This window comes from Periplaneta americana, chromosome 6, assembly GCF_040183065.1.
Source record: "Periplaneta americana isolate PAMFEO1 chromosome 6, P.americana_PAMFEO1_priV1, whole genome shotgun sequence".
Lineage (NCBI taxonomy): Eukaryota > Metazoa > Arthropoda > Insecta > Blattodea > Blattidae > Periplaneta > Periplaneta americana.
In genome coordinates this window covers 225,261-250,558 of record NC_091122.1, presented here as the reverse complement: position 1 = coordinate 250,558, position 25,298 = coordinate 225,261, and the positions used below count along the sequence as shown (strand labels likewise).

Sequence of the window (25,298 nt, the reverse complement as noted above, 5' to 3'; positions counted from 1 at the left end):
ATTATATAACAGCTTTGGCTAAACTCTTATAGTAACATTATTTAAGTTTATGTTTTACTTATTTATTTGTATTGTCATCAACATTTATACCAGTTATGGTGTACGGGCTTCACTATAACTTTCTATTACATTTACCTAAAATTAGTATGCAATCTCCACAGTCTGTTTAAGTAAAAACCCTTCTACTTCTGCTATTAACTTAACTCCCAAATCACTCCATTTCCCCTTATTGGTCTTAAATATTTACTATCTGTTAGTTCCATGCTTTACTTACATTCCTTCCTGCATTCTATTCTTACTGACATGAATTGATATAATCTCATCTTACTGGTCCTACTTCACAGTATATTCTGTATTCTATTGATCATCATTACTCTTCCAAAATATCGTACATAAATTTTAAATGCGTATCAAATTTAAAATCACTATACTAACATTTCCTATTTAACACTGTTTTACTCATTGGGATCCTCTTCTTCCTAATACACGTCATCATTATAATAATCTTGCTAAATCTTGACATGAATATCAAGTTCACTTTATAATCTTTTCGCTGTAAGAAAAATCCTAATATAAACAATAGCACGTGATTGAAGTGAGGCTTCATTGGCCACTGTTTGGCACCATAGATTCTCAGTACGTGTTCCCACCTACTGTTGTACATTCTGTTTCATGTTAAACATTTCCCGTTACTCGTCAAGTAGGCCTAACCTCACTACTATGCATTCGTTTGCTGAGGAAACATTTACTTTATAATTATTACAATTAAATTATTTTCAAGTCTTATGTCTTCACAATGGACAGTTGAGGATACAGAAGCCATACTTCGGTACTACATGCTTACGTGAACATCTACGAGCTCAAGTGACGCCAGCTTGTTACAAGAACAGACTACCTCGGTATTACTGTTGGTATCATCTGCGTTTATAGTACATAACAAAATATAAGAGTAGCTTTTCTTTTACATAGCGTTTAACACATGAGTGAAGTTAAATGTTTCATCGTATTTAACAACCAGAATTCAATTTTTTATTTCCAAATAATACAAGATTATCGTTTCCAAATACAAACTATATTTTCCTGCGTCATGTAAGTGTTTCGACTGGGAGCCAATCACGGGTATGACAGCAACGTGCTTATGTTTACATTAGGATTTTTCTTACAGCGAAAACAGTATAGTTTTATCATCTGTTTCTTAACCTAAGCAACACTCATAATAAACTATCTAGAAATTGTAACTACTCTCTCTCTCATCACTTTCCTGTAGCGCCATGCACACGAAGTGAGAAGTGAAAATGCAGCAGCATGCCAAACAGGAAAGCTCACAGTGACAGAAGCGTGTATTTAGTTTGTAGGACAGTGCTGCTTGTGACTGCCATCAATCAGTCAATCTTCTTAATGTATCCAGCTGTTTGCTGACAACATGAAGTCCACTGTAGTATATTCAGTTCTTGTTTCTCATGAGAAATGAGGGATATTTTGATCGGTGTTCATTACAGATGCTGTTGCTAGTAGCCAGAGGTGGGGTGTAGTCAATATGTACGGCAGGGCTCTGTCTTCTGCAACTGCTGCATTAAAAACTAGTGCATGCCATGTATCGCTTTTGAAGTTATCCAGGCGACATGTTGATCTGTGTGCCAGTGTGGACAAGTTGGTTAAGGTAGTTGCTGTGCTTGCAGGTGGGTGTGCACACACTGTGGCCTCATGTCCTGCAACAGAAGTTCTCTGCAGAAGCACTCTGCGAAGGTGCACGAGAAGGCCAGGAAGCCTGAAGCAATCGCGCCCCTCACACCGAACAAGGAGATCGAAGAGTGGGTAGGTAATGCCCTGAGAACTTCAGGGATTACATCCAATTATAGCTGTAAGGCTGAATGTTGCATACCAGGATAATAACAGTAGAACAACCAGCATTCCCAGTTTAGTGTGTATATGGAGTAAAACTTCATTTACAATTTTTATGGGGTCTGAAAGAAAAAACGTATCACTGAAATGGCATGTTGTAACACTTGAAATGCATTTCAAGACCTTGTGGGAAGAACGAGTTAAGTCAGTTTAGTACAATTTTCACAACATAAATTTAGGACTTTATAGCTAAACCATCTTTGAGTTTATAATATAATACTTACTTACTTACTTACTTACTTATGGCTTTTAAGGAACCCACAGGTTCATTGCTACCCTCACATAGGCCTGCCATCGGTCCCTATCCTGTGCAAGATTAATCCAGTCTCTATCATTATATTCCACCTACCTCAAATCCATTTTAATATTATCCTCCCATCTATGGCTTGGCCTCCCCAAAGGTCTTTTTCCCTCTGGTCTCCCAACTAACACTCTATATGCATTTCTGGATTTGCCCATACATGCCACATGCCTTGCGCATCTCAAATGTCTGGATTTAATGTTCCTAATTATGTCAGGTGAAAAAACAATATGTGCAGTTCTGCGTTATGTAACTTTCTCCATTCTCCTTTATAATGTAACACAGTACTCAGTTTTATAACACATATATCCTTGAAGAATGTAAGATTGTCTGTAGGAAATCTTAGGTACCTAGGACCAAAGCTCGCTGATATATTGCTTTTCAAACCGCAATCCAGAAAAATTTTACGAAATTGATTCATCTTGTTAAGTCGGTTATTTTGAACTGCTTGCTGTTAAGGAATGAACATGTCCCTCAAATTGTGACATCTGTTCCATAATTTGTTCAGTTGCATTATGTTCCTAAAGGCGTAACAGTGCCATTGTCCGAGGCTTGATGCCGTCTACCTCCTGCTGAATGCCTTCAGCAATTTCGGGAATTGTCGTGGCTTCGGTGGCAAAGCTAATTTCCAGAAAAATTGATTTAGATCTTATAAATGACGTCTCATATCTCCAGGGATTTAAAATAAAATACAATCGATCGTAAAAGTTAAAAAAAAAAAAAACGAATAAAGGTAGATCTGAAATAAATTAACATGCAAACTATAGGAATTTTGCCCCCACCTCAGAAAAAAGCAAATAAGTGTAAAAACACATAAGAGCCGAAGGTATACAAGAAATTTTACTGTATAATGTAACAAATAACACAACTAAAGTGACTTAGTCCGATGTAAGAACTATTAAATATGAAATAGTGCATGGTAAATATATAGGACAGTAGACAAACTAAAGTGTAAATACTGTATTAACTATTAAAAACAAACACAAAATTGTCCCAACATTGGGCAAGGAAATGCTAAATTTATGATTTAAAAATTACAAAACTAGGAAGTGATGAACAATGTCACTGGCACACTCGGTAGATGAGATGGAGATGCTAGTGGTTGGGAAGAGTAACATTGTGGCTACATTTAGTAGGGGAAATTAAACTACGTATTTTGTTGAAACGTGTTTCACATTGTTACTCTGAGGAAATGAGAAAATAACAAGCAGAAACGTTCTAAAATTGTAGATTCCATGCCTGACATACAGTGGGACTCTCTGGATGGGGGTCGACACAACTCAAGATCGCCAATTTACTAAAATATTAACACTGCAGTTATTGCAGTCGTGGCAACACTTCGTGAATAAATAAAATGCGTCCATAGAGTCTCGTGGGATCAATAAAGCTCAGCTAGGGAACAGCTGATATAGGCATTTTGTTTTGTGGACTTGTGCTGCAGACAGTACTCATTTCAGAAATTCAATTCTTGTGAACGAAGTTTGCAGTAACAAATGTATCTATGTCTGTGAAGGAAACAGAAGTTGGCAAAGATGCTAACAATGGAAGTAATGGACAAAGTTCTTAGGAATTGTTGAAGATTATTTTGTCTTAAGTTCCATTATTCTGAATTCGTGTTGTTTATATGTCTCGCTCAGGTGGAGAAGGTGATCAGCACGCAGCTGGCGCTGATGAAGACGGAGCAGCAGGCGGCAGCAAGCAGCAGCAGCAGCCAGGTGCAGCCGGGACCCAGCGGGCTGTCGTGCACTGCAGGCAAGTCATTCATTGCAGACCCATGCTTGTGGTCCGCTGTTATTTTGAGAATTGCTGTCATTATGGAATTGGTTGGCAGGTGCTGGTCTCATAAAAGTGGACTCTGATGACGCCTCGGTGCGAGACACGGGCAGCGACAGTGAGAACTCCAGGAAGATGGAGGAAGAGGACGACGGAGGATCGTTGTACCAGAAGATGAAAGGTGTGTATTGAGGACAATGTTCACTGCAGAGAGAGTCAGATCTAAGTTAACGGCATTCTTATCGAACGAGTTGCTTTTTTGCCAGTTACTAGTTTCCTTTTAAGGCTGGGCCCTCATCTAAAACACACTGCATGGGTTTTTCTTGTTAGATGTTTGCACCATGACAGCAACATATTCTCCTGGTATTTTACTTTGTTATTGCTCATTATTGACATTGCTGAACTTTATTGAGGAAGCCGTATTTTTTACCACAGTACAACAACACATTTTCTTAATTGTACCATTATCTACTGAAGAAGCGGTCATCAAAACTGTGTGTTGCCAAATTATTTAAAGTGGCGAGAAACTGATTTCGTTGTTCCCAAGAAATATAGATTGTCAAAAGTTTGCTCTAACAATACAAACACTTGACTTTGCAAAAGCATACGATTCACTTAACAGGAACTACAGGATTCTTCATCATAATTGCCAAAATGTGGGTGGAGGCGCAAATGGCTACACGTCAATATGCGTGGTGTCATTTGGCAGTAGAATGATCAAGCTTATGTATGAAAATTACACTTGTAGTTTAACACACTTTGACAGACGAAATCAAAACTATTTTTAATCTGCATATAGTTACCATGGTTACGGCTACAAACACGCATCTGTTTTTTGCTTTAGGGTTTAACTAGGCTTGTGAACTATGGAAACCCACTAATTTTATTACTCAGTAAGGCTGAAGTTCGAGATAGTATAGTTCCAACTAGGAATGAATGGATAGATGAAGTTGTCTCACCGCTACATCAGGTGTAGTCTGGCACTCACATACTGTCTGCGGACATTGATTATCTTGCTTAGAAAATTATTGTACAGAGTTGTTGCATTAGATTTAGATGAGGAGGTGAGACCTAGCATGCAACAGGAGAAAGAGTGGGCTATCAGAAAGAGAGTTTGTTTCATGATTGGTTAATATTATACGAATCTCCAACACAGAATTTCATCTCAGACTAAAACCTATCTCCCCCCTCCATACCCATTGGTGATATAGCCATGGCACATGAGAAGGTCTTCCCTCCTCTGCTGTATCAGATGCAGACATGGTTGACTTTCTTAAAAAATAAATAGAAACCGTCTGTAAAGTTACGCACTTCTTTAGATGGCATTTTGCTGACACAAAGGTTGAGGATGCTGAGAAAACATGATGGGCTTCTCAATAGCAATGGAATCCTCCCTACATAGTGCATAAATGTCTCCTGAATGCCACAAAAATGTCGAATCTGTTCTTTCGGAATTACAGTTACAGGCAGAGTATGTACATTGTGTTGCAGCAGCACCAGGGGCCCTGAAGTTGCTCCAGTTCCCGTGCCGGCACTGCAGCATGAAGTTCTCGCAGGTGCGCAGCCTTAAGGTGCACATCCGCCACAGCCACCTGAGGATGTGCATGTGAGTATTGACTGCTTTGAACTAACCACATTCCACGAGTTGATATCAAATGTCACACTGTTCGCAGTTTTAAAAAGTATATTATACAGGGTGATCCGTTTGGGTATGGATAAAATAAAAACATCGTAAAACATTTACTGCTGAACTTTATTTGTTGAAACTTTGTGCATACAACACTGAAAGATGGGAGATTTCTCAGAGCTGAACATGACCCCCATTGTGCACCCTGCACAACTCAGTGATGCCATTCACCCCATGTCCGTTGTAATGTAAGAGGGGTGATTTGTTGAAAAGCTTGAGTAATTTTTACTCTCAGTTCATCAATGTTCCTGGGTTTCTGTGAATAGATAACGTCTTTAACAAAACCTCACACGAAGTCAGGAGGGGTTAGATCTGGGGAGTTTGGGGGCCAAGTCAAGAGATAGCTGCTTCTCGTACTGGGTTTCGCCTGCGACCTCCTGCATGTTTTTTTAACACAGAACCTGTTTCTACAAATGTTCGATACCACAACATTATGGAATCGTATTTAGGTACATTACGCACACCATACTCACGTCGAAATTCCCTTTGAACTCTTTTAACACTTTCAAATTTAGCATACCAAAGAACACATTGTGCCCGCTGTTGATTTGTAGTAGCCATTTTAATCATGTACGATTTTCATTTGTCCTTTCAGATTATGCATTGTTGATTGTCATATATGGAAACTCCCATCTTTTAATCATAATATAACCAGGAAAAAATTTTTCATACTATCATAATAGCTTTATAATAATAAATTAATATTACCCATACCCAAATGGATCGGACTGTATATTTCTGTGTACAATTGCAGCTGGACGTGTGGGCTGTGCGGTTACGCGACTGTCTCAGAGGAGGGTGTGCTGGACCACAGCAGAGCGGAACACCCCGACACTCCTGCCGACTGCCTGCCTCCCAGCAAGGGCACCATTGTCAAGCTGGACGATAAGTTCTGGGAGCGGGAGTACGGACTGGGGCAAGGTGCGGAGGCGTCTTCATCGTCGTCTTCCCCCACCAGCAGCCCCGTGAAGAAGCGGTTGCATCCTGCCGAGGACAAGTGTCTGTACTGCGACTACACGTGCCGCAGTCCCAGCGACCTCAAGTACCACATGATGCGGCACTGGGTGCAGAAGCCGTTCAAGTGCGGCTACTGCGAGTTCGAAGGCGTGCGCGAGTACGAGATCAAGAAGCACTCGGCCAAGGTGCACCCGCTGAAGAAGCTGCGCGTCGTGGAGAAGGCGATGCCCAGTCAGCCCGAGATCCGCCCTCTGCAGCGCAACAAGCGCCTGCGCCCCGACAGCCTCGACGTCGAGGAGAAGACCGAATCTCCCCCGATCGAGGATGCCCCGCCGGTAGTGGTAGACGTGCCTGACTCGCCCAACATATTCCGCTGCTTCTACTGCCCGCAGCGCGGCACGTCTGTGGTGAGCATCCACCAGCACTGGCAGGAGAAGCACAAGAACAAGCTGCTGGGGCCCAGCGGAGTGCTGCGGCACGGGCTGCCCTTCAAGTACAAGGAGGTGAACATGAAACAGTTCCTCAAGGGCCAGGACGGTTCGGCGGGGCGACGCCCCTCGTTCCAGTGCGCGTACTGCAAGGTGCGGGGCACCTTGGCGCTTCTCGAGGTTCATCAGAAGAACGACCATCCCGACAAACCATTCCAGGTGGGGCAGGCCACCTTCACGCGCTACGAGTGTGCAGTGTGCCACTTCGCCGCCTTCACTGTGAACACGCTGCGCCGTCACTTCGACATGGAACACGCGGGCCAGGAGCTGAGGTACCTGGTGCGCTCTGCGCGTGAGGACCTGGGCACCACGCCGCCGGCGCCGGCACCTGCCCCTGCCTCGCCGGCCCCCGCCCCCGCCACCACCAAGTACATGTGCATGTGGTGCGAGGAGACGTGCGCGTCCGAGGAGCGGGTGCAGGTGCACCACGCCATGTGCCACTCGCACCTGCAGCTGCGCTACAGCGTGGAGAGGGGAGCGCCCCGCAAGCGCGAGGGCGACGAGGACACTTGCAGCGCCCCCAAGCGGCCATGTGTGGCGCGCAAGTCCACCACTCTGTGTCCGCGGCTGGGGAGGATCCATGCGGTGGCCCGCAAGTCCACCAACCCACTCCCCTGGCAGATAATCAGGAGACCCCCAACCCCATACAACTGGGGCAGTGCCTCCAGCAGCAGTCGTTCAGAATCGCCTGCTTCCATGCTCGAGGAATTTTCATTCTACGGCAGCAGACCGGCGCCTGTGGATAAGGAGAGCATCACGGCGTCGGTGAAGCTGCGCAACAACCTGGGTGTGAACATGAACGTGAACCTGGCCACCATGGAACGCTTTACGAACTTGTACCCCGTGGTGAAGCTCAAAGACCTGAGGCACGAGAAGTGGGGCTTCCTCTGACACAGTCTGTCAGATGCGAGGCAGTGGTGAGCATTTATACTCTTGTAAATATGTGTACAGTAAATATAATCTTTTGAAGTTTTGTAATACTTCGCTTACTTGACTCCTCTTCCTTCCTGAGACAACTGAAACGAACAGCAGCAGGACAGAATGATGTAAACAAAAAGAAAGTAGTATGCCAGACATTTGGGGAAAGGAGAGTTCAGGAGTGTGGACACATTTCTGCTAGAGATGAGCACGAGCTGGTCATGGTCTGAGTTAATTCTTGATGTTCCGTTATGCGACTAGAGGAAGTTGCGTCATCATATCATGCAGGCTTGCTCTTACTCTGTAGGCTAAGTAAAGCACACTGCATATTTATTAATGTTCTGTATTTCCTTTCAAACTATGTAAAATATGCAGTTGTAAGTTAAAAAGCAACATTATTATTGCACATAAAATGTCTTCACTGAGTGTTTGTAAGGGAATAGAAGAGAGAGCTGGAGTGATACTGATGTGGGGGACGATAAGAATGAAAGATGACTATAATGATGAGGAGAAATATTAACTACCATGAGTAACAACTTACTTAACCACAATTTTTCGTTCACAGACACAACGTCCAATCCACATTAGGGCCTACGTCCATTTTATTAGCTGCCTAATGTCTATAAGTAATAAAATATCTCCTCAATTTTACGGCTAAACAAACATAGTCAGTGGAGTTGTATTTGAGAAAAATTTTCCCTATTATACAGTAAACCTATATGCACTTTGTATTTCGTGGCGTATAACCCTTTTAAATCCAGTGTGGACTTAATCAGAAAAATCAAAATTATTCAAGAGAAGAATGTGGTTGCTCATGAGAAACTTAAGTTCATAGATCTCCAGTCCTCCTCAGCACTGAAATATTTGTTTTAAAAGGAGAAATTCATAGCCTTTGGGGAGCAGAAGATACAAAAAGGCTCCAAATACTGCAGACTATTTCTTTAAAATGCCTGACCAGGTTTGTGACAACGCATCTAAGTGAAAAAAAAACTTCCTCATTTATGAAATACCTCAAGAACAAAGCATGACCATGATTAAGTAATTCACATCTGCAGGACTGTTTACGTGAAACTACAAGGGACTTCTCCTTGGACATCACAAACTCTGAGTAACATTCAAGTTCAAAGATATTGTCCTGGTACGTGTATTTATGTACTCATATGCAAAACAGGCAACTTATTGGCAACCAAAATCTCTTGAAGTGATATCTCTTCAGTAGTCTCATTTTATAAACCTATGGATCAACAATTGGCTCCCTTCTGATGAAGGAAAAATTTTACAGTCCGTTCAAAAGAAACCAAATGACCTGGAAATGTACAAAAACTTGCCCAGACATGTTCAAACATTTTTAACAAGAGCCAGAACAGGTCACATTGTCACACAATTGTACCTACACCGATTTCACCTTTCTGATAATCCAACTTGTCTGTGGTGTAATAATCATGATGAAGATCTGGATCACATTCTTCTATACTGTCCACAGAAGAAGTAAATTAAAATCATCAGTAGCGATTGCAGAGGACACAGCCCTGCAGTATTCATTGACTACACCCCATCTCTGGCTACTAGCAACAGGCATCTATAATGAACACTGATCAAAATACCCCTCATTTCTCATGAGAAACAAGAACTGAAAAAACTATAGTGGACTTCATGTTGTCAGCAAACAGCTGAATACATTAAGAAGATTGATTGATTGATTGATTGATTGATGTATTCATATAGGCCTGTTGAACCTATTCAATTCCGTGGTGCTTGCTCACTAGTATTCCATGTGGATTGTGCTCACAATCTTCAGAGGGTTGAGAACCCCTTGATGTAGATGAAAAGGTAATCGACGGACCTCATGTGGACGACACATTTGGGAACCATGAATATATGTTATTATTCAATTAATAATGAGAATGAATGGTGGTAGTGTCAGAAAATTGCCATTTCATTTATTCTTTAACTCTGTATTGAAGGATTCATTTTAACGTTGTATAAAATGAGTTTTTTCTATATTTTACTTTTCATATTACTCCAAAGCAGCTATTCTATCAATCGTCTCTAAACACACACCTTCATCTCAAACAGCAGAAATATCTAAAATGCTCTCTCAATTATTATCACTCAATAAAAGAATTGTATTTCAATGGATACCATCCCATTGTGGAATCCTGGGAAATGAGAATGCGGATGCTTTAGCAAAGAAGGGCAGCACTGCTACTTACAGACCTGTTACTAAATCTACGTATTACTCTGTGAAGAGATTTATTAAATCTTCATACTTAGACTTCAACAAACAAAATTTGATAACTCAATCCCAAGGGAAAAAATGGAACTCTCTGCATCAAAATCCACAGTTAATTCCCGATTTACCACGAAAATCGTCTGTAGCTGCATTTAGATTGGCAACAGGCCATGATTGTTTGGCCAAACACCTGCATAGAATTGGAATATATCAGTCCCCTAACTGCCCATTGTGCAACTCAAACCAAGAAATGGATTCGGAACACCTCAAAATCTGTGCTTCAGTGGCTAGTCCTGATAATATCTTTAAAAAATATTGGAGTGCAAGAGGTCAAATGACTTTATTGTCAAACGCCTGGCATTAGAAAACAACAACAACTTTTCATACGAATATGAACAAGGTTAGTTTGGTAATAGTTATTTTCATAATGATAAGATTAATGGGTAAGGAAGATTATTTACAGAAATATGTGAAGGAATTGTTGCAGTCTGCTGGCAGCCTCGGGCTAGAGTTCATTGCCTGGAGCAGGAGTTCACCAGGCTTGGTGGGCTTACTTCTGTACAGGTTACTTTTAAGGAACCCGGAGGTTCATTGCCGCCCTCACATAAGCCGCCATTGGTCCCTATCCTGAGCAAGATTAATCCATTCTCTATCATCATATCCCACCTCCCTCAAATCCATTTTAATATTATCTTCCCATTACGTCTCAGCCTTCCCAAAGTCTTCTTCCCTCCGGCCTCCCAACGAACACACTGTATTCATTTCTGGATTCGCCCATACGTGCTACATGCTGTGCCCATCTCAAACATCTGGATTTAATGTTCCTAATTATGTCAGGTGAAGAATACAATGCGTGCAGTTCTGTGTTGTGTAACTTTCTCCATTCTCCTGTAACTTCATCCCTCTTAGCCCCAAATATTTTCTTAAGCACCTTATCCTCAAACACCCTTAATCTCTGTTCCTCTCTCAAAGTGAGAGTCTTAGTTTCACAACCATGAAGAACAACCAGTAATATAAATGTTTTATAAATTCTAACTTTCAGATTTTTTGACAGCAGACTGGATGATAAAATCTTCTCAACCGAATAATAACAGGCATTTCCCATATTTATTTTGTGTTTAATTTCCTCCCAAGTATCATTTATATTTATTTTTTATTTACCAGAGTTTCCTCAAATTAGAGGCTGCCATTAGACAAAGCATACAAAACAATACAAGAACAAATAGATGAAAGATAACAGAATAAGAAAAAAGGTAAACAAGTACACAAACAAACAGTGCTTTCAGGTATTTGAATTTTTCTACCTATTCAAAGGATAAATTTCCTGTTTTTATATCTCCATTTCGTACAACATTCTCCTCACGAGACATAATCATATACTTTGTCTTTTCGGAATTTACTTCCAAACCTATTTCTTTACTTGCTTCAAGTAAAATTCCCGTATTTTCCCTAATCGTTTGTGGATTTTCTCCTAATGTCATCCGCGTAGACAAGCAGCTGATGTAACCCATTCAATTCCAAACCCTCTCTGTTATCCTGGACTTTCCTAATAGCATACTCTAGAACAAAGTTAAAAAGTAAAGGTGATAGGACTGCTGTACAGGTAGTCGGCTGAAAGACTGTGGTCGACCGTGCACATCTCTAATTTCTGCTTACTTGCTCTTTCCCTTCACTACATCTGGGCCTAGAGCACCAATCAGTCATCAGGGAGCTGAACTGTGCAGTTTTGGACATGGCATGCCCTGCTCTGCTTGCATCTCTTTGATGTGACAATTCTGCATTGCCACAGGTTTAACCAGTAGGCTACAGCCCAGAACGAAAAATATTGTGTAATTTCTAATAACATTTTTAGCTCTGTTACAACAACTAGGCTTGCACTAAGAATGAATGATAGTCGATGGAGCCCGGGCACTGGTGGAGTGTTTTCTAGGGGGACGGAGGGGGGGATGCAACCACTTATTCTGATACCCTTCCACTCGAATTCAGGCACAACTATTTTAAGCCAATGAAACAGACCTGCTAAACTACATAATACTCTAGGCAAGGGGTTAGCCTGTGTCATTCCGTTTATTGTATCCCACATCCAGCGGCATAAGCAAAATTTTGTAAAGGGAGGGGGGGGGGATCATCATTAAAATTGTTTACAGTTTACATTATCGGTATTTTAAATTTTATTACAAGGTCAGTACTAGGAGATCTCTCTATAATAAAGATAGCATTGTTATAATTAGAACGTGCCGCTGCACCAATCATAGTGATTGTATTGGAGAACTACGCCTTATATCGATGTAGATTTTGTTACTCTGACAGTGAAAAATTGGAGAAGAGAAAACGATTATTTATAAAAAAAATACAACTAAATTTTTTTAAGTTCAAGGGGAGGGGGTTCAAACCCGGTAAAGCCATGCCCCTGCTTACATCAGCATTGAAGCTTTAAGATCTGGAACAAGTCCAGTTATTTGTACCTTTTTCGGGAGATGAGATGAGGCCGAGGATTACCCAACATTTGCTAACGAAGGGTACTTGGAGATGATATGTTTCTTGTATTAAAATTATGAATGTTTGATTAGTACTAAATGTATCTTGCTTTTTAATATAAAACATCATGAGAGAAAGAATGTATTCACAAAGTAAGTTCTATATTTATAAATTTTGGAAATATTTTTACATGTCACTTTATGTACACCTGTCACAGAAACCCCCGATTATTATTAGTATTGTTGTTTAATCAACTGTCCGAAGACAGGTTTGAACCTCATAAGTGACACCAATAAGGCTGGAAGCAGTGCCTTCCTTATTAAATGCATGAGCGCCGGACGCTTAATGTTGGTCTGAAGCCGTGTGCGATGTGGAAATTTCACGCATGCGCGGTACTGTTTTTCTACCTCCCCCCCCCCCCCCCAGATTTAATATAATCTTGCGCACTGCATTGTCATCAATGGTAGTAATAAATTTAACTATTAACACAGTCTAGTATATACAGTCACGAAGCTCAATACGTAGTAAATATGCATCCATAGATAGTTGCTAACCACTAGGATCGCCTAATTACAATGCGAAATAGTACCTGCACAGTCTATTGTTCTTAGTACCCTCATAAACTCAAACTTCGTGACTGTATAATACTAGAGTACTAGACTGTGCTATTAGAATGGAGAATGGTTAAGAAACCATTTTAGCTTGATTTTAAGTGGGACTTAGCTATTTTCAAGAATCCAGTGTTTGCAACACTGGTTTTAAATTTAAGTTGCCGGGTTTTAGCAGTTGTTCGAATCGAATACATTAGTGCATTGTGTAATTAGTTTCGTTTCGTGAAGTGTGGGTTTTATATTAATTAACAGTTATCAACATTATAAAGTTTTCGTGTTATGTGATAGTGATACGTAAGTATATATTACTGTGTCTTTTCGACAGATAAATAGAAATGAACGTGAACAGTGTGCAATGCATTTTAAAAACTAACATTTTTCAGTTGCCGCTAGAGTGAAAATTACGAATAAAGAATAGTTAGGCCAGTGTCAGAAATAAGATTAATTAAACAAGCGTACAAAGAAACTACAAGGAGATTTAATATACGGTAATATATTAGGAAAACAAGATATTCAACAGCAATTTAGCTATGCCTACAGAGAGTCCGCCATAACATGATCAGGTACATAACGCATACTCATATTGTCCAATATATTTTCGTAAAAAGATAGCAGTGTCCGATTTTGTTTCTGACAAAACAGATGAATTCATTACTTCAATATTTCAAATGGTCCTCGTGCTGCGGTACGATATGTTACTCCTGACGGGAAACCTGGACCTTTCTGGGTGAAACTAGCGCTGAGGTTGTTCCGATATTTTCGAAAGTGAAAATCGTTCAATTTATAAGTGACTTTTTTTTTTTGTGGAGATGCAGTTGATCCTATTTATGCAAGGCATAACAAAAGTCTAAACTAACCAAACCTAACCTATCATAGATTCGTATAAGCGGAGTACTCTAGGTCATAATGCTAGATCGTCTTAATCATTCAAGCGAAGGAACTACAGTCGAAACCGTTTGTAGCGTCATCGCTTTTAACGACGTATTGGCTATAACGGCGAAATCTAACGATCCCGTTTAAATTCTATATAAACACTGTATTTAAACAATTGCCTAGTACGACATCGCTTATTACAACTTATCGTATAAAACGACCTATTTTTGTCACATTTTCGATGTTTATCGAGTATAACGTCCAATGTTGATTTTTGTTTGTTACGTATTTGGGGATTAGTGACAACAATGTAACGCTGATTTTCAAACTCTTGTTTTCAGTTAGATTATAGATTTCAAATCAGTATGTCTGTTGAGCAGTCAAGACAAGCATCTCTGTGGAGATTCCGCAAAAGAAAAGGAAAGTGTTTAAGATATTGAAGAAAAGTCACATATAATATTGCGATTAGAAAATGGGGAAACAAACGTCAGCATCGCGAAGGAATTGGGTGTATCAACTCAACGATTTCTACAATTTGGAAGGACAGAGAGAAAATAGGCCTAGTCTCTTTTCGAACATAATTCTTTAAAAATTAAGCGATCCAGATCATCTGAGCACAAAGATATTGAAGAAGCTTAAGGTACGGTCACACGTCGCTACCTTTGCTGCGTAACTTTTGTACTGCAGCTGCAAAAGTTGCGTGTCGTGTTCACACGTAAACCAAAATTAGCGCGCTGCACGCTACTTTTCGTGCTGCGCAACCCGAGTGCTGCAAAAGTTGCAACTGGAGGTTGCGAGTCTGTTCACACACAAGGCGCTACTTTTGCAGCCGCAGTCATGCTGCAGGTTTCCATCTCCGTGTTGACTTCTCAATATGCATTTTGTGGTTATGTTCGCATTATTAAGAAACTCACGCGAAAGCTTACTTGTCTATTATTTGCTTTTCTGTCCTAACTAGTATTCAGAAATTGGCATTATTTTTACTATAAAGCTTTTAAAAACGCCTATATACTTAAATGATAACCAACAGCATATCCACGTAATCAATGTTGGCAACCCTCCTGTTTGGAACCACGATACGGAAAATTAAAAAAAATGAATTATATCGTCAGCAAATATGCTTAGACTGTGTTGTGCATTTAATAACTGTTATAAAAAAGGTCTCGCAAGTACAGATTATCGACGGAAGGAATGCGAATCAAACTTTGCGATAAGGAAGAGCGGGCGACAGGAAAGATCACGAGATAACTTGATATTCAAGAGTACAGTTGGAAGAGAAATGACATCGATAGAATCAGTCTTGCGTTGTGATAGTTACATTACGACTTTAGTTTGTTCCATTGCATGTGAATACGTGTCTTGTATCGCACGGTATTATTATTTCATTCGTAAACATATGTTGCGCGTTTAATTAGCTTCGAATTTTTCTCTTGCTACGTTCTTTATTTCCACAGCGATGTCCTCATTTGTTCATCTTCTTGGAAGAGACAGTACTTCCATCGGCTCGCACCTCTCCTCCCTCGGCGTGCCTACATATACACGTCAAAACAGCAACGCCACCATTGCTTTTCGGTAATCATTTCTTGCGCGAGCTATACAAATAATTTATTTTCATCGCATCTAACATTAAAATATATCCAAACAATAAAAGTATCATTGGCACATTTGAGTGGCAACACTGGTTGCAACCGTAGCAAAAGTTGCAACAAAACCGATATCAGAAATGCTGCGGCTGCAACCCTGAGAACACTGTTCACAGGTCGCTACTTCTAAGCTGCGCGCAGCATGAAAAAGTAGCGAGCAGCAGGTTCGGCAGCCGCTACTTTTCGGGTTGCACCGTTGTTCACACGTCGCAATACGAGAGTTGCGCAGCTTTTTGTACTGCAGCGCTGCAAAAGTAGCGACGTGTGACCGTACCTTAAACTGGCGGTCCCTTGGGAGTCGTTATAACCGGTTTCGACTCTATTCGAGTTTAACAATCATCTTGTCCCTGTAAATCGGTTTATCGTTGATAACTTTCAGAGATATGAAAAGCATTTTCCCCATATAGAGTGGACCAAAGAAACGGAGATTTTTAAATAGTGAAATAAAACATATACCGGTATCGGATTAAATTAACTTATTATATGAAAATGTAGAATATAGTGTGCCATTTACATGTAACCACTACTTATTGAAAATGACATTCTTCAAATGCCCTCCACCAACGTGCATACATTCTTGTATTCGACCTTTAAAGTTTCTCATTGTATTTTGAAAATTTTCGACTGTGATGTTTGAAATTTCTTCACGAATTACTGTCTTCAGTTGTTCAATATTTCGCGGTTTGTTTGCGAATACCTTAGTTTTTAGATACCCCATAAAAAGAAATCACATGCACTTAAATCGGGAGATCGTGCAGGCCAGAAAATCTTTCACAAAAAAATGGTACGATTATTTAAGTGCTGATTTAATTTATGCAAAATTTGCAATTTCTATGGGTGAAATTAAAAATTTTTATACAGTATTCGTCGTACACTAAGTGGCTCATGTTAAGTACCGGAGCATGTCTCCGGTTTGACCGCCTCGGACTACTCACTGAAGCAACTCTAACAATCTCAATATTTTCAGGAGTAGCCTACGAGCAGTTTTTTATCTGGAGAGTTCTTCTTTAGTGCCGAGCCTGTTTCTTCTTGTAAAGTGCCAACCGTTGTTTCAATCGTATGTGAAGAGGGCAGGATCATGACGACGGAGTTAAAAGTGGCGGCAAACCTTTCTACGAGCGGCTTCTGCTCATTGACCATTTCGATAATAAGAATGCTCCATGTTTAATAAATTGCAACAATCAGGCTAAACAATGACATTGAATCTAAACCTATTAAATTAATCCATGTACTACCAACAACAAAATTAAAATCTCCCGTTTCTTTGGCCCACCTTGTATTTCTGCAGAAAGCCTCCGATGTACATCCATTCATCGATAAAATGAATTAAAAAGAGAACTTAGAATTTTATACATGCGAGGTACTTCCGCAGTGTATCAGGTGCAATTAATGTTGTGCAATTTTATGATAATGATAGACTATAGAGGACAATATGGAAACTGAAGTGAATGTGTAGAATACATTCCCATGAATATTGCTAAGAAAACGCTGCTTTTTCCCTCTTAAGCGCATAAAAACATTTCTAGGGTGATTAAAGGGATCCTTGTGAAATTGCAGTTGTGAGAAAAGTAAAAAGAAATATATTAACAAATGACAGACGAATTATTCATATTTCATATATATAGAGGGCAACAGAAGGCTGCTGAAAGATGTTTCATTTCAATAAATAATGGATTACAAACTGGAACTGGTTTCTTTGTCATATTTTCAATTTCAGTCTCCATTACGACGCTATCGTTGAGGTTAGGGTTGATTTTAAAAATATGTTTTATTACAAAATAATATAAATTGTTGGCATGTTAATATAAATTTTATAGGTTGTAAAATCTCTTTTCAAAATAATATAAATAGTAATGATATAAATTGTATCAGCTTACATTGTAAAGCATATAACAATTTTAGCAAATAAATTCCCTTATCAAGCTGCAAGAAACAAAAAAAAAAAAAATGAACAAACATAAAAAAAAGTATGAACTTTAGGTGTTGTCCAGGAGGGAAACAAACATATACGCATGTACATAGAGAAAATTGTTTCCTCTATGGTAATTCAGCTGTTGACCAGACGGGACCAAGCGTGACCTAGTGTGTCACCACATTTTCGGTAATCGCGATCGGAGCTAAGTGCGATAATGCTAATCGCGATTAGCGACTGTAGTCTGTCACCAGTATAAGGGATACGGATTTGACCTGACTTTAATCCAGAAGGAAAATCCAGCACCACTTTTTTTATACCATTGGCTAGTGGACATAGACGGCTTGAACTAGCTCTGCCGTATCATTCTGAAAGCGCTTCTAATGTCAGATCTATGGACTGCAATAAATGAAATGAAAATGAATGCAAGGAAGACGAGTGGGTCTTCTGTACACTTGGCCCACTTGCTGTCAAACCACGTGATGGCTCTATGTCTGGATTGTATCTTTTCGTTTAGGCTTACATCAAAGCTTTGTGAACTGTTCCACTTGATGGTGCGTTCTTTCTAGTTAAATGTTTATGGACCCACTGTTCCACTAATAACACGTTCTCTGCATTCTGTGTTCTGGGCTCACTTCTATGTATTGTATGTTTGTTTTTCTTCGCCGACATATTGTGTACAGGCAAGTCAAAATGATGAACCCGATTTCAGTAATTTATTGTGTGGAATCTAATGAACATATTGCATTGTGAGACGTGCTTCGAAAGGTAAATTTTTAAACAAGCCTCGAAGGGAAAAACACTAGAGGAGGAGGATTCGAGCCGGTGCTTTGGATTGAACTTCGGCACAGCTCAGTGGTTAGAGTGGTTGGTACATAGCACTGAGGATCCGGGTTCGATCCCCGGCGCCGGGGCGAATTTTTCCCCTCTAATAACCATCGATAATTTTTTAAAGTTTAGTTTCCCCGCATTGTTTCCACTTTCGCCTACAAGGAGTCAGCCATCTTTCAGGCAAAATGTGAGAGACTGCCAGTCCCGATTAACGTGATTCCCCCAAATTAAATGTCTTCTGTGCCATTTCCCATGAAAAGAATTATGGGCTCTATTTTTTCAATGAACGCACTGTGAAGGACATGTTTTCCTTGATATGATGCTCCTCCCGCAGCTTGAAGAGAATAGTGCAGACCTCATTCTTCAACTGGATGCTGCCCCTCCGCGTTAACATGGCAGTGTTTGGGGCATTGCAACAACGATGGATAGACCGTGCATGTGTTAGGGATGCACATCTGCTTCGTTGGCCACCTCGTTCTCCCGATTTGTTCCCATGTGATTCTTCGTGTAAAGCAGGCCTGCACAAGGTTTGCGCTCTCCGAGCCGGCTCACAGCTCATGAGCGGAATGCAGATAGCTGTGCTCTGTTATGAGGGTGGACTGGAAGAAGGGGTGATCTCGTACAAAATGTACACAAAAGAAAGTACTATTACGAGTACTTACGAAATGAATTCCCGTTCAGTGTTTGCAAAACTATCTTGGACTATTATTAATTAATAAAGAAATATTTATTTTACAGAAATAATAGATATTCTATAGCTACTTAAATGTACAATATCATTTTGTTATATTTTTATTTATCAGTACATCAAAACGAGGTTTTATGCTGTTGGCAGCTGAAAGGAACAGTAGCCTACTGATCGTAATGAAACATCAGTTACAGATGTTCGATGTCTGCCTTTATTAAAGTTGATAACAGAAAACAGTTGCTCACAAAATATATAAATGTTGAGCCAAACATAGCAATCATTTTCACAGCCAGCCTGTGTAGTCGTGTGTATTATTGCTAATGTTTAGTCTTGTAAAACTCAACCAGGCTAGTAATATTATTCAAACGATCTTTAGCCCTTAGGTCACATTGAAGATCAACAAGTTCGAGCTGTAAATCGTTAAATGTTAAATGTTATGTTCCGTCTTTTAGATTCCTCCATACTGTACTGTAGCAGTAGGTAAGCAACGTGAAACAGTTACTGAGAATAGGCCTACACACTGCACTCCACTAGATAGCTTAGTGGTCGTTTTCCTCTCCTCTACCTATAGCAAGTCTATGTCATTCTGACGTATCTTCCTCCCCGTTTCGGCGAGCGGTAAGCACCGCTCTCCCGCTCCGAAAGAGCGTGCGCGCTCGTTGAGCGCTGTTTGTGCAGGCCTGGTGTAAAGCAGAGTTGCCATACGTACGACTATAGTCGTACGCATACGACTATTTTGACTAATTGTACGAGGTACGACCGCACTGTATGTCGTATGCAATTTTGTACGACTATTTCAATGAAGCATTAAATAATTGAAAACACATAATGTTGCTTTATAATTAAAATAAAATTAATGGTTAATTCGTCCCTTTTAGACAAGTTTTCTTATTTGTTATGTCCTGGACTAATAGGAAAGAAACATGTTTTAAGGGGGGGGGGATGCTTTGAAAATCGCTCTGGTAACTATGCTTACTATGAAAGTCATAATTTTTCACCTTGAGCTCCAGGCTTCACATGTACGGCGCGGTTATAACAAAGTAATACGAGTTTAATTTTATTAACTTCCTTTTTTTTTAACTTGGTTATTTAACGACGCTGTATCAACTGCGAGGTTATTTAGCGTCGATGAAATTGGTGATAGCCAGATGGTATTTGGCGAGATGAGGCCGAGGATTCGCCATACATTATCTGAAATTTGCCTTACGGTTGGAGGAAAACCTCGGAAAAACCCAACCAGGTAATCAGCCCAAGCGTGAATCGAACCCGCGCCCGAGTGCAACTCTGGATCGGCAAGCAAACGCCTTCGCCAACTGAGCTACACCGGTGGCACTTCCTTGTTTGCTTGACTCCCGCGCCGAAAATTACCCAGCATTTGCTCCTAATGGGTTGAGGGAAAACCTGGAAACAATCTCAACCAGATAACTCGTCTCATTCAGGATTTGAACGCCGGCCCGCTCGTTTCACAGTCAGACGTGCTAACCATTACTACACAGCTGTGGACTAGAAATACATTAGGAAGTTGAGAAATGTACGACAATCTTATGCTGAAGTACGACGATTTTCATAAGTTAGTACGACGGTTTCGATTCCTTTATCTGGCAACCCTGGTGTAAAGGACCATGTTTACGGCACCACTTCTAACGACCTGCGCGCCCGCATCACAGCAGCCATTGCTGAGATTGACGTGTGTCGTGTTACCATAGAACGCTTATGATGTGCCTGGAGAAAACTTCGAAATTTTACATTCCAAGCACACGTCTCACAATGCGATATATTCATACAATAAATTACTGAAGTCGGGTCCATCATTTTGACTTGCGCGTGCGCCATTGGTTCCAATAAGGGATTTATTTTCTTTGAATGCCAAATTTCGCTATAATTCCAATGTGGCAACAGCAAGTGCCCGCACAAGGTTGGTTTCATTTTTTGCAGTGGTGCGTGGAATTTGTTTGGAAGATGGTGCACCACTCTCACGAAATTGAGTCCGATCTTAATTAAGACGTGTAGCCTACTCGGAATTGTCCCGTCCGCCAGGAAATTTAGGAGGAGTCTTAAAGTTCCTGGGATTCAACCCCCTCCCCTGTCAACGTCTCTGCCAACTCCGTCTCGCCCTCAGGACGGACTGACGTCACACAGTGTTGCCTTTATGACTGTTTGGATGGACGCGGGGTGGGGGAAACTTGAAAAAGGCATCAATCAGCCATCAATGAGTAAACAAAAATACAGTTTATTTGTTCTTATTGTGTTAACGACAACGCTTAATCGATTGAAATATTCAATACCTACTAGAATCAAAATACCAGTGACAGTAGAATTGAGAACGTTTAATTGGCTGTGTTAAGTAATATAAAGAAACCTTGAAAAACACGGGACGAGATGTGAACCTTGGGCATTAAATACAATCTTATTGACAGATTTACGTTTGGCGAATTTTGCTGAAAGAACAGTCCGATCTGGTAGTACGTATTTTAAGTGTGTTCGCGGTGAATTACAATCCCAGATTGTGCCGAAAATATTTATAAGCAGATTCAACCGATAAGAATAATTTAAAAATACAACACATTACTGAAAATGAATCTGTGACAACGTCTCCACTTATCGCAAAACAAAAGCAGGCGTAATTCTTAAATATCTGGGTTTCTTCACGTTACCAGTGACACGGCCGCAATTTAATCTGGGGGCGCCATTGCTAAACTTAAGGAAACACTTCAGTGGGTATCATCAACTGGCCGGCATTAAGGCAGGATGTATTTGTTTCTTTAAAATCAAACCCATATTTATAGTAATAAAGGTTACTACTACTACTACTACTACTACTACTACTACTACTACTACTACTACTACTACTACTACCACCACCACCACCACCACCACCACCGACCGCAGTTTGGGGGTTTCCTGGGCGGACAGGACCGCAGTTTGGGGGTTTCCTGGGCGGACAGGACCGCAGTTTGGGGGTTTCCTGGGCGGACAGGACCGCAGTTTGGGGGTTTCCTGGGCGGACAGGACCGCAGTTTGGGGGTTTCCTGGGCGGACAGGACCGCAGTTTGGGGGTTTCCTGGGCGGACAGGACCGCAGTTTGGGGGTTTCCTGGGCGGACAGAACCGCAGTTTGGGGGTTTCCTGGGCGGACAGGACCGCAGTTTGGGGGTTTCCTGGGCGGACAGGACCGCAGTTTGGGGGTTTCCTGGGCGGACAGGACCGCAGTTTGGGGGTTTCCTGGGCGGACAGGACCGCAGTTTGGGGGTTTCCTGGGTGGACAGAACCGCAGTTTGGGGGTTTCCTGGGCGGACAGGACCGCAGTTGGGGGGTTTCCTGGGCGGACAGGACCGCAGTTTGGGGGTTTCCTGGGCGGACAGGACCGCAGTTTGGGGGTTTCCTGGGCGGACAGGACCGCAGTTTGGGGGTTTCCTGGGCGGACAGGACCGCAGTTTGGGGGTTTCCTGGGCGGACAGGACCGCAGTTTGGGGGTTTCCTGGGCGGACAGGACCGCAGTTTGGGGGTTTCCTGGGCGGACAGGACCGCAGTTTGGGGGTTTCCTGGGCGGACAGGACCGCAGTTTGGGGGTTTCCTGGGCGGACAGGACCGCAGTTTGGGGGTTTCCTGGGCGGACAGGACCGCAGTTTGGGGGTTTCCTGGGCGGACAGGACCGCAGTTTGGGGGTTTCCTGGGCGGACAGAACCGCAGTTTGGGGGTTTCCTGGGCGGACAGGACCGCAGTTTGGGGGTTTCCTGGGCGGACAGGACCGCAGTTTGGGGGTTTCCTGGGCGGACAGGACCGCAGTTTGGGGGTTTCCTGGGCGGACAGGACCGCAGTTTGGGGGTTTCCTGGGTGGACAGAACCGCAGTTTGGGGGTTTCCTGGGCGGACAGGACCGCAGTTGGGGGGTTTCCTGGGCGGACAGGACCGCAGTTTGGGGGTTTCCTGGGCGGACAGGACCGCAGTTTGGGGGTTTCCTGGGCGGACAGGACCGCAGTTTGGGGGTTTCCTGGGCGGACAGGACCGCAGTTTGGGGGTTTCCTGGGCGGACAGGACCGCAGTTTGGGGGTTTCCTGGGCTGACAGGACCGCAGTTTGGGGGTTTCCTGGGCGGACAGGACCGCAGTTTGAGGGTTGCCCGGGCGGACAGGACTACAGTTGGGGGTTCCCGGGCTGACAGGACCGCAGTTGGTTTCCCGGGGTTCTCCCGTTTCCCCAGTGTACAGGCATTTATATAATTCCTCCGACTCTCATGCCATTGCATTCTCCGATCGCCTCACAGTGGGGCAAAATAGACTTTTATCGGAAAACCAAAGTCGTTGTTTGAATGTAGAACTATTCTTTAATAACCTGGCTATTAGATTGTACAAATTTTATTGTTAAAATCCCTTGCGGAAGATTGTAACAAAGCCACTGGCGTGGTTCAGTCTGTTGAGGCGCTTGCCTGCAATTTCGGAGTTGCGCTCGGGCGTGGGTTCGAGTCCTGCTTGGGCTGATTACCTGGTTGGGTTTTTCCAACCGTAAGGCATATTTCAGGTACTCCATGGCGAATCTTCGGCCAAATATCTCGCTACCACCAATTTCAGCGACGCTAAATAACTGAGTAGCTGGTGCTGCGCCGTTAAAAAACCAACTAAAAAAAAAGGCAAAACATAATGTGTAACTTTTATGTTGAATTTTTTATATTTTGCCCAAGTAGGAATCGAACCCTCACCTTAGCGTGCAACTCCGGGTCGGCAGACAAGCGCCTCAGCCGACCGATTTCCGCCGCTGGCTCATTTTTTGTTTTGTTAGCATAAAAACAATGACATCCGCCCCTGCTTATTAGAATCCAGAATAGCAATATGACGCCAAGGATGTCGTTGGTATTCATAGCCCTGTGTAGAGTTACTGACTGCATTCGTCTCATGATGATTATGATGATGATGAATGCTCCGAGAAGACCTTCATCTCCGCCGAACCCCTCCTTGTTCAGAGGGTGCAAAGAAAACAAACGAGGAGCGCGGAGAGTGCGCGCGCAGCTGGCTCTCGCTTCTCGCGTCGGGTCGACCGTCACTTGTCACGATGCGCTGCTTGCTGGTGGTTGTGGGGGCCGTGCTGGTGCTGCAGGCGAGACGCGCGGCGGGCGGCAGCTGTCGGGAGTCGAAGCTGTGCTGCCCGGGACGGGACTCCTCGTGCGTGGTGCAGAAGGCGCCGCCGAACGCCATCATCGAGGACCTGAGCGACAAGCCGTGCTACTGCGACCACGCCTGCCTCAAGCTGGGCGACTGCTGCGCCGACTTCAAGGACGCCTGCGGAGGTGAGTCCATTCGTATTGTCTTCGCTAGCGGTTCAGTGGTGGTAGTGTTTAAAGAATCCCCCATTCTGTATGAGACGAGCAATGAAGAAAGGAACTCTTCTGTACCGTATGACGTAGGCTCACAAGTAACGCCGTGCAAGCTCGATTCAGCGTTATTGGCCCTTGTCCTTGGTTGTTTGGCTAGTGAGCGAGCTGTGTGTTGCGTCATAAGAAAGAAATTTAATCACAAACATGCACAGGAGGGGAGAGGGAAGAGGAAGATTGAAAATAATGTCTTGCTCGTACTCTTCTCCAACCAGGAGATCAACCGTGAAAGGAATGTGCTTACTATTGCGTCGTCTATTGGAACGAAGTAGATAAATAATATTACCGTTATAACATCAGTTTAAAAACCATGCGCTCTCCTGCATATGTTATTTCCCTTATGAAGAAATAAGATCAGGAGATTAACCGTGATCTAATTTTGTAACTAGGGTAGTATCAATATGTCTGTATCAATGTTATTGTTTGTGCTGTGAGAGCTGGCCAATAGAGATAAGAGTACCCACGTGTGTGACCTTATGACATCTTATGACCTCAACATTCGCTTCTTCTCATTCCCTGGAGACTTTCTCGTGGTTGCAGTACAGTAGCTGAGGGACACTCATGTCAAGAACATATGTCATCATGACATTGTTTAGTCAACAGACTTGGTTGTCATAACGGGACGTGTGGAAGAATATTGT

The 25,298-nt window shown here is 42.2% G+C and overlaps 2 protein-coding genes across 5 annotated transcripts in view; both read left to right on the top strand.

Moving 5' to 3' along the window:
• Positions 1–8,086, top strand: part of LOC138700841 (uncharacterized) — an 80,884-nt gene extending 72,798 nt beyond the window's left edge. For 2 of the 3 annotated variants that reach the window (XM_069827189.1, XM_069827185.1), the window contains 5 exons: positions 1,680–1,815; positions 3,841–3,955; positions 4,035–4,157; positions 5,468–5,582; positions 6,418–8,086. In XM_069827189.1, the coding sequence (XP_069683290.1) occupies positions 1,680–1,815; positions 3,841–3,955; positions 4,035–4,157; positions 5,468–5,582; positions 6,418–7,999 (2,071 nt within the window). In that variant the 3' untranslated portion in view covers positions 8,000–8,086. The remainder of the gene's footprint in view (positions 1–1,679; positions 1,816–3,840; positions 3,956–4,034; positions 4,158–5,467; positions 5,583–6,417) is intronic. The other variant, XM_069827188.1, reaches the window with a different exon arrangement.
• Positions 8,087–24,264: 16,178 nt separating this feature from the next.
• Positions 24,265–25,298, top strand: part of LOC138700840 (somatomedin-B and thrombospondin type-1 domain-containing protein-like) — a 93,369-nt gene continuing 92,335 nt past the window's right edge. The window contains exon 1 of one of the 2 annotated variants that reach the window (XM_069827184.1): positions 24,265–24,573. In XM_069827184.1, the coding sequence (XP_069683285.1) occupies positions 24,339–24,573 (235 nt within the window). In that variant the 5' untranslated portion in view covers positions 24,265–24,338. The remainder of the gene's footprint in view (positions 24,574–25,298) is intronic. The other variant, XM_069827183.1, reaches the window with a different exon arrangement.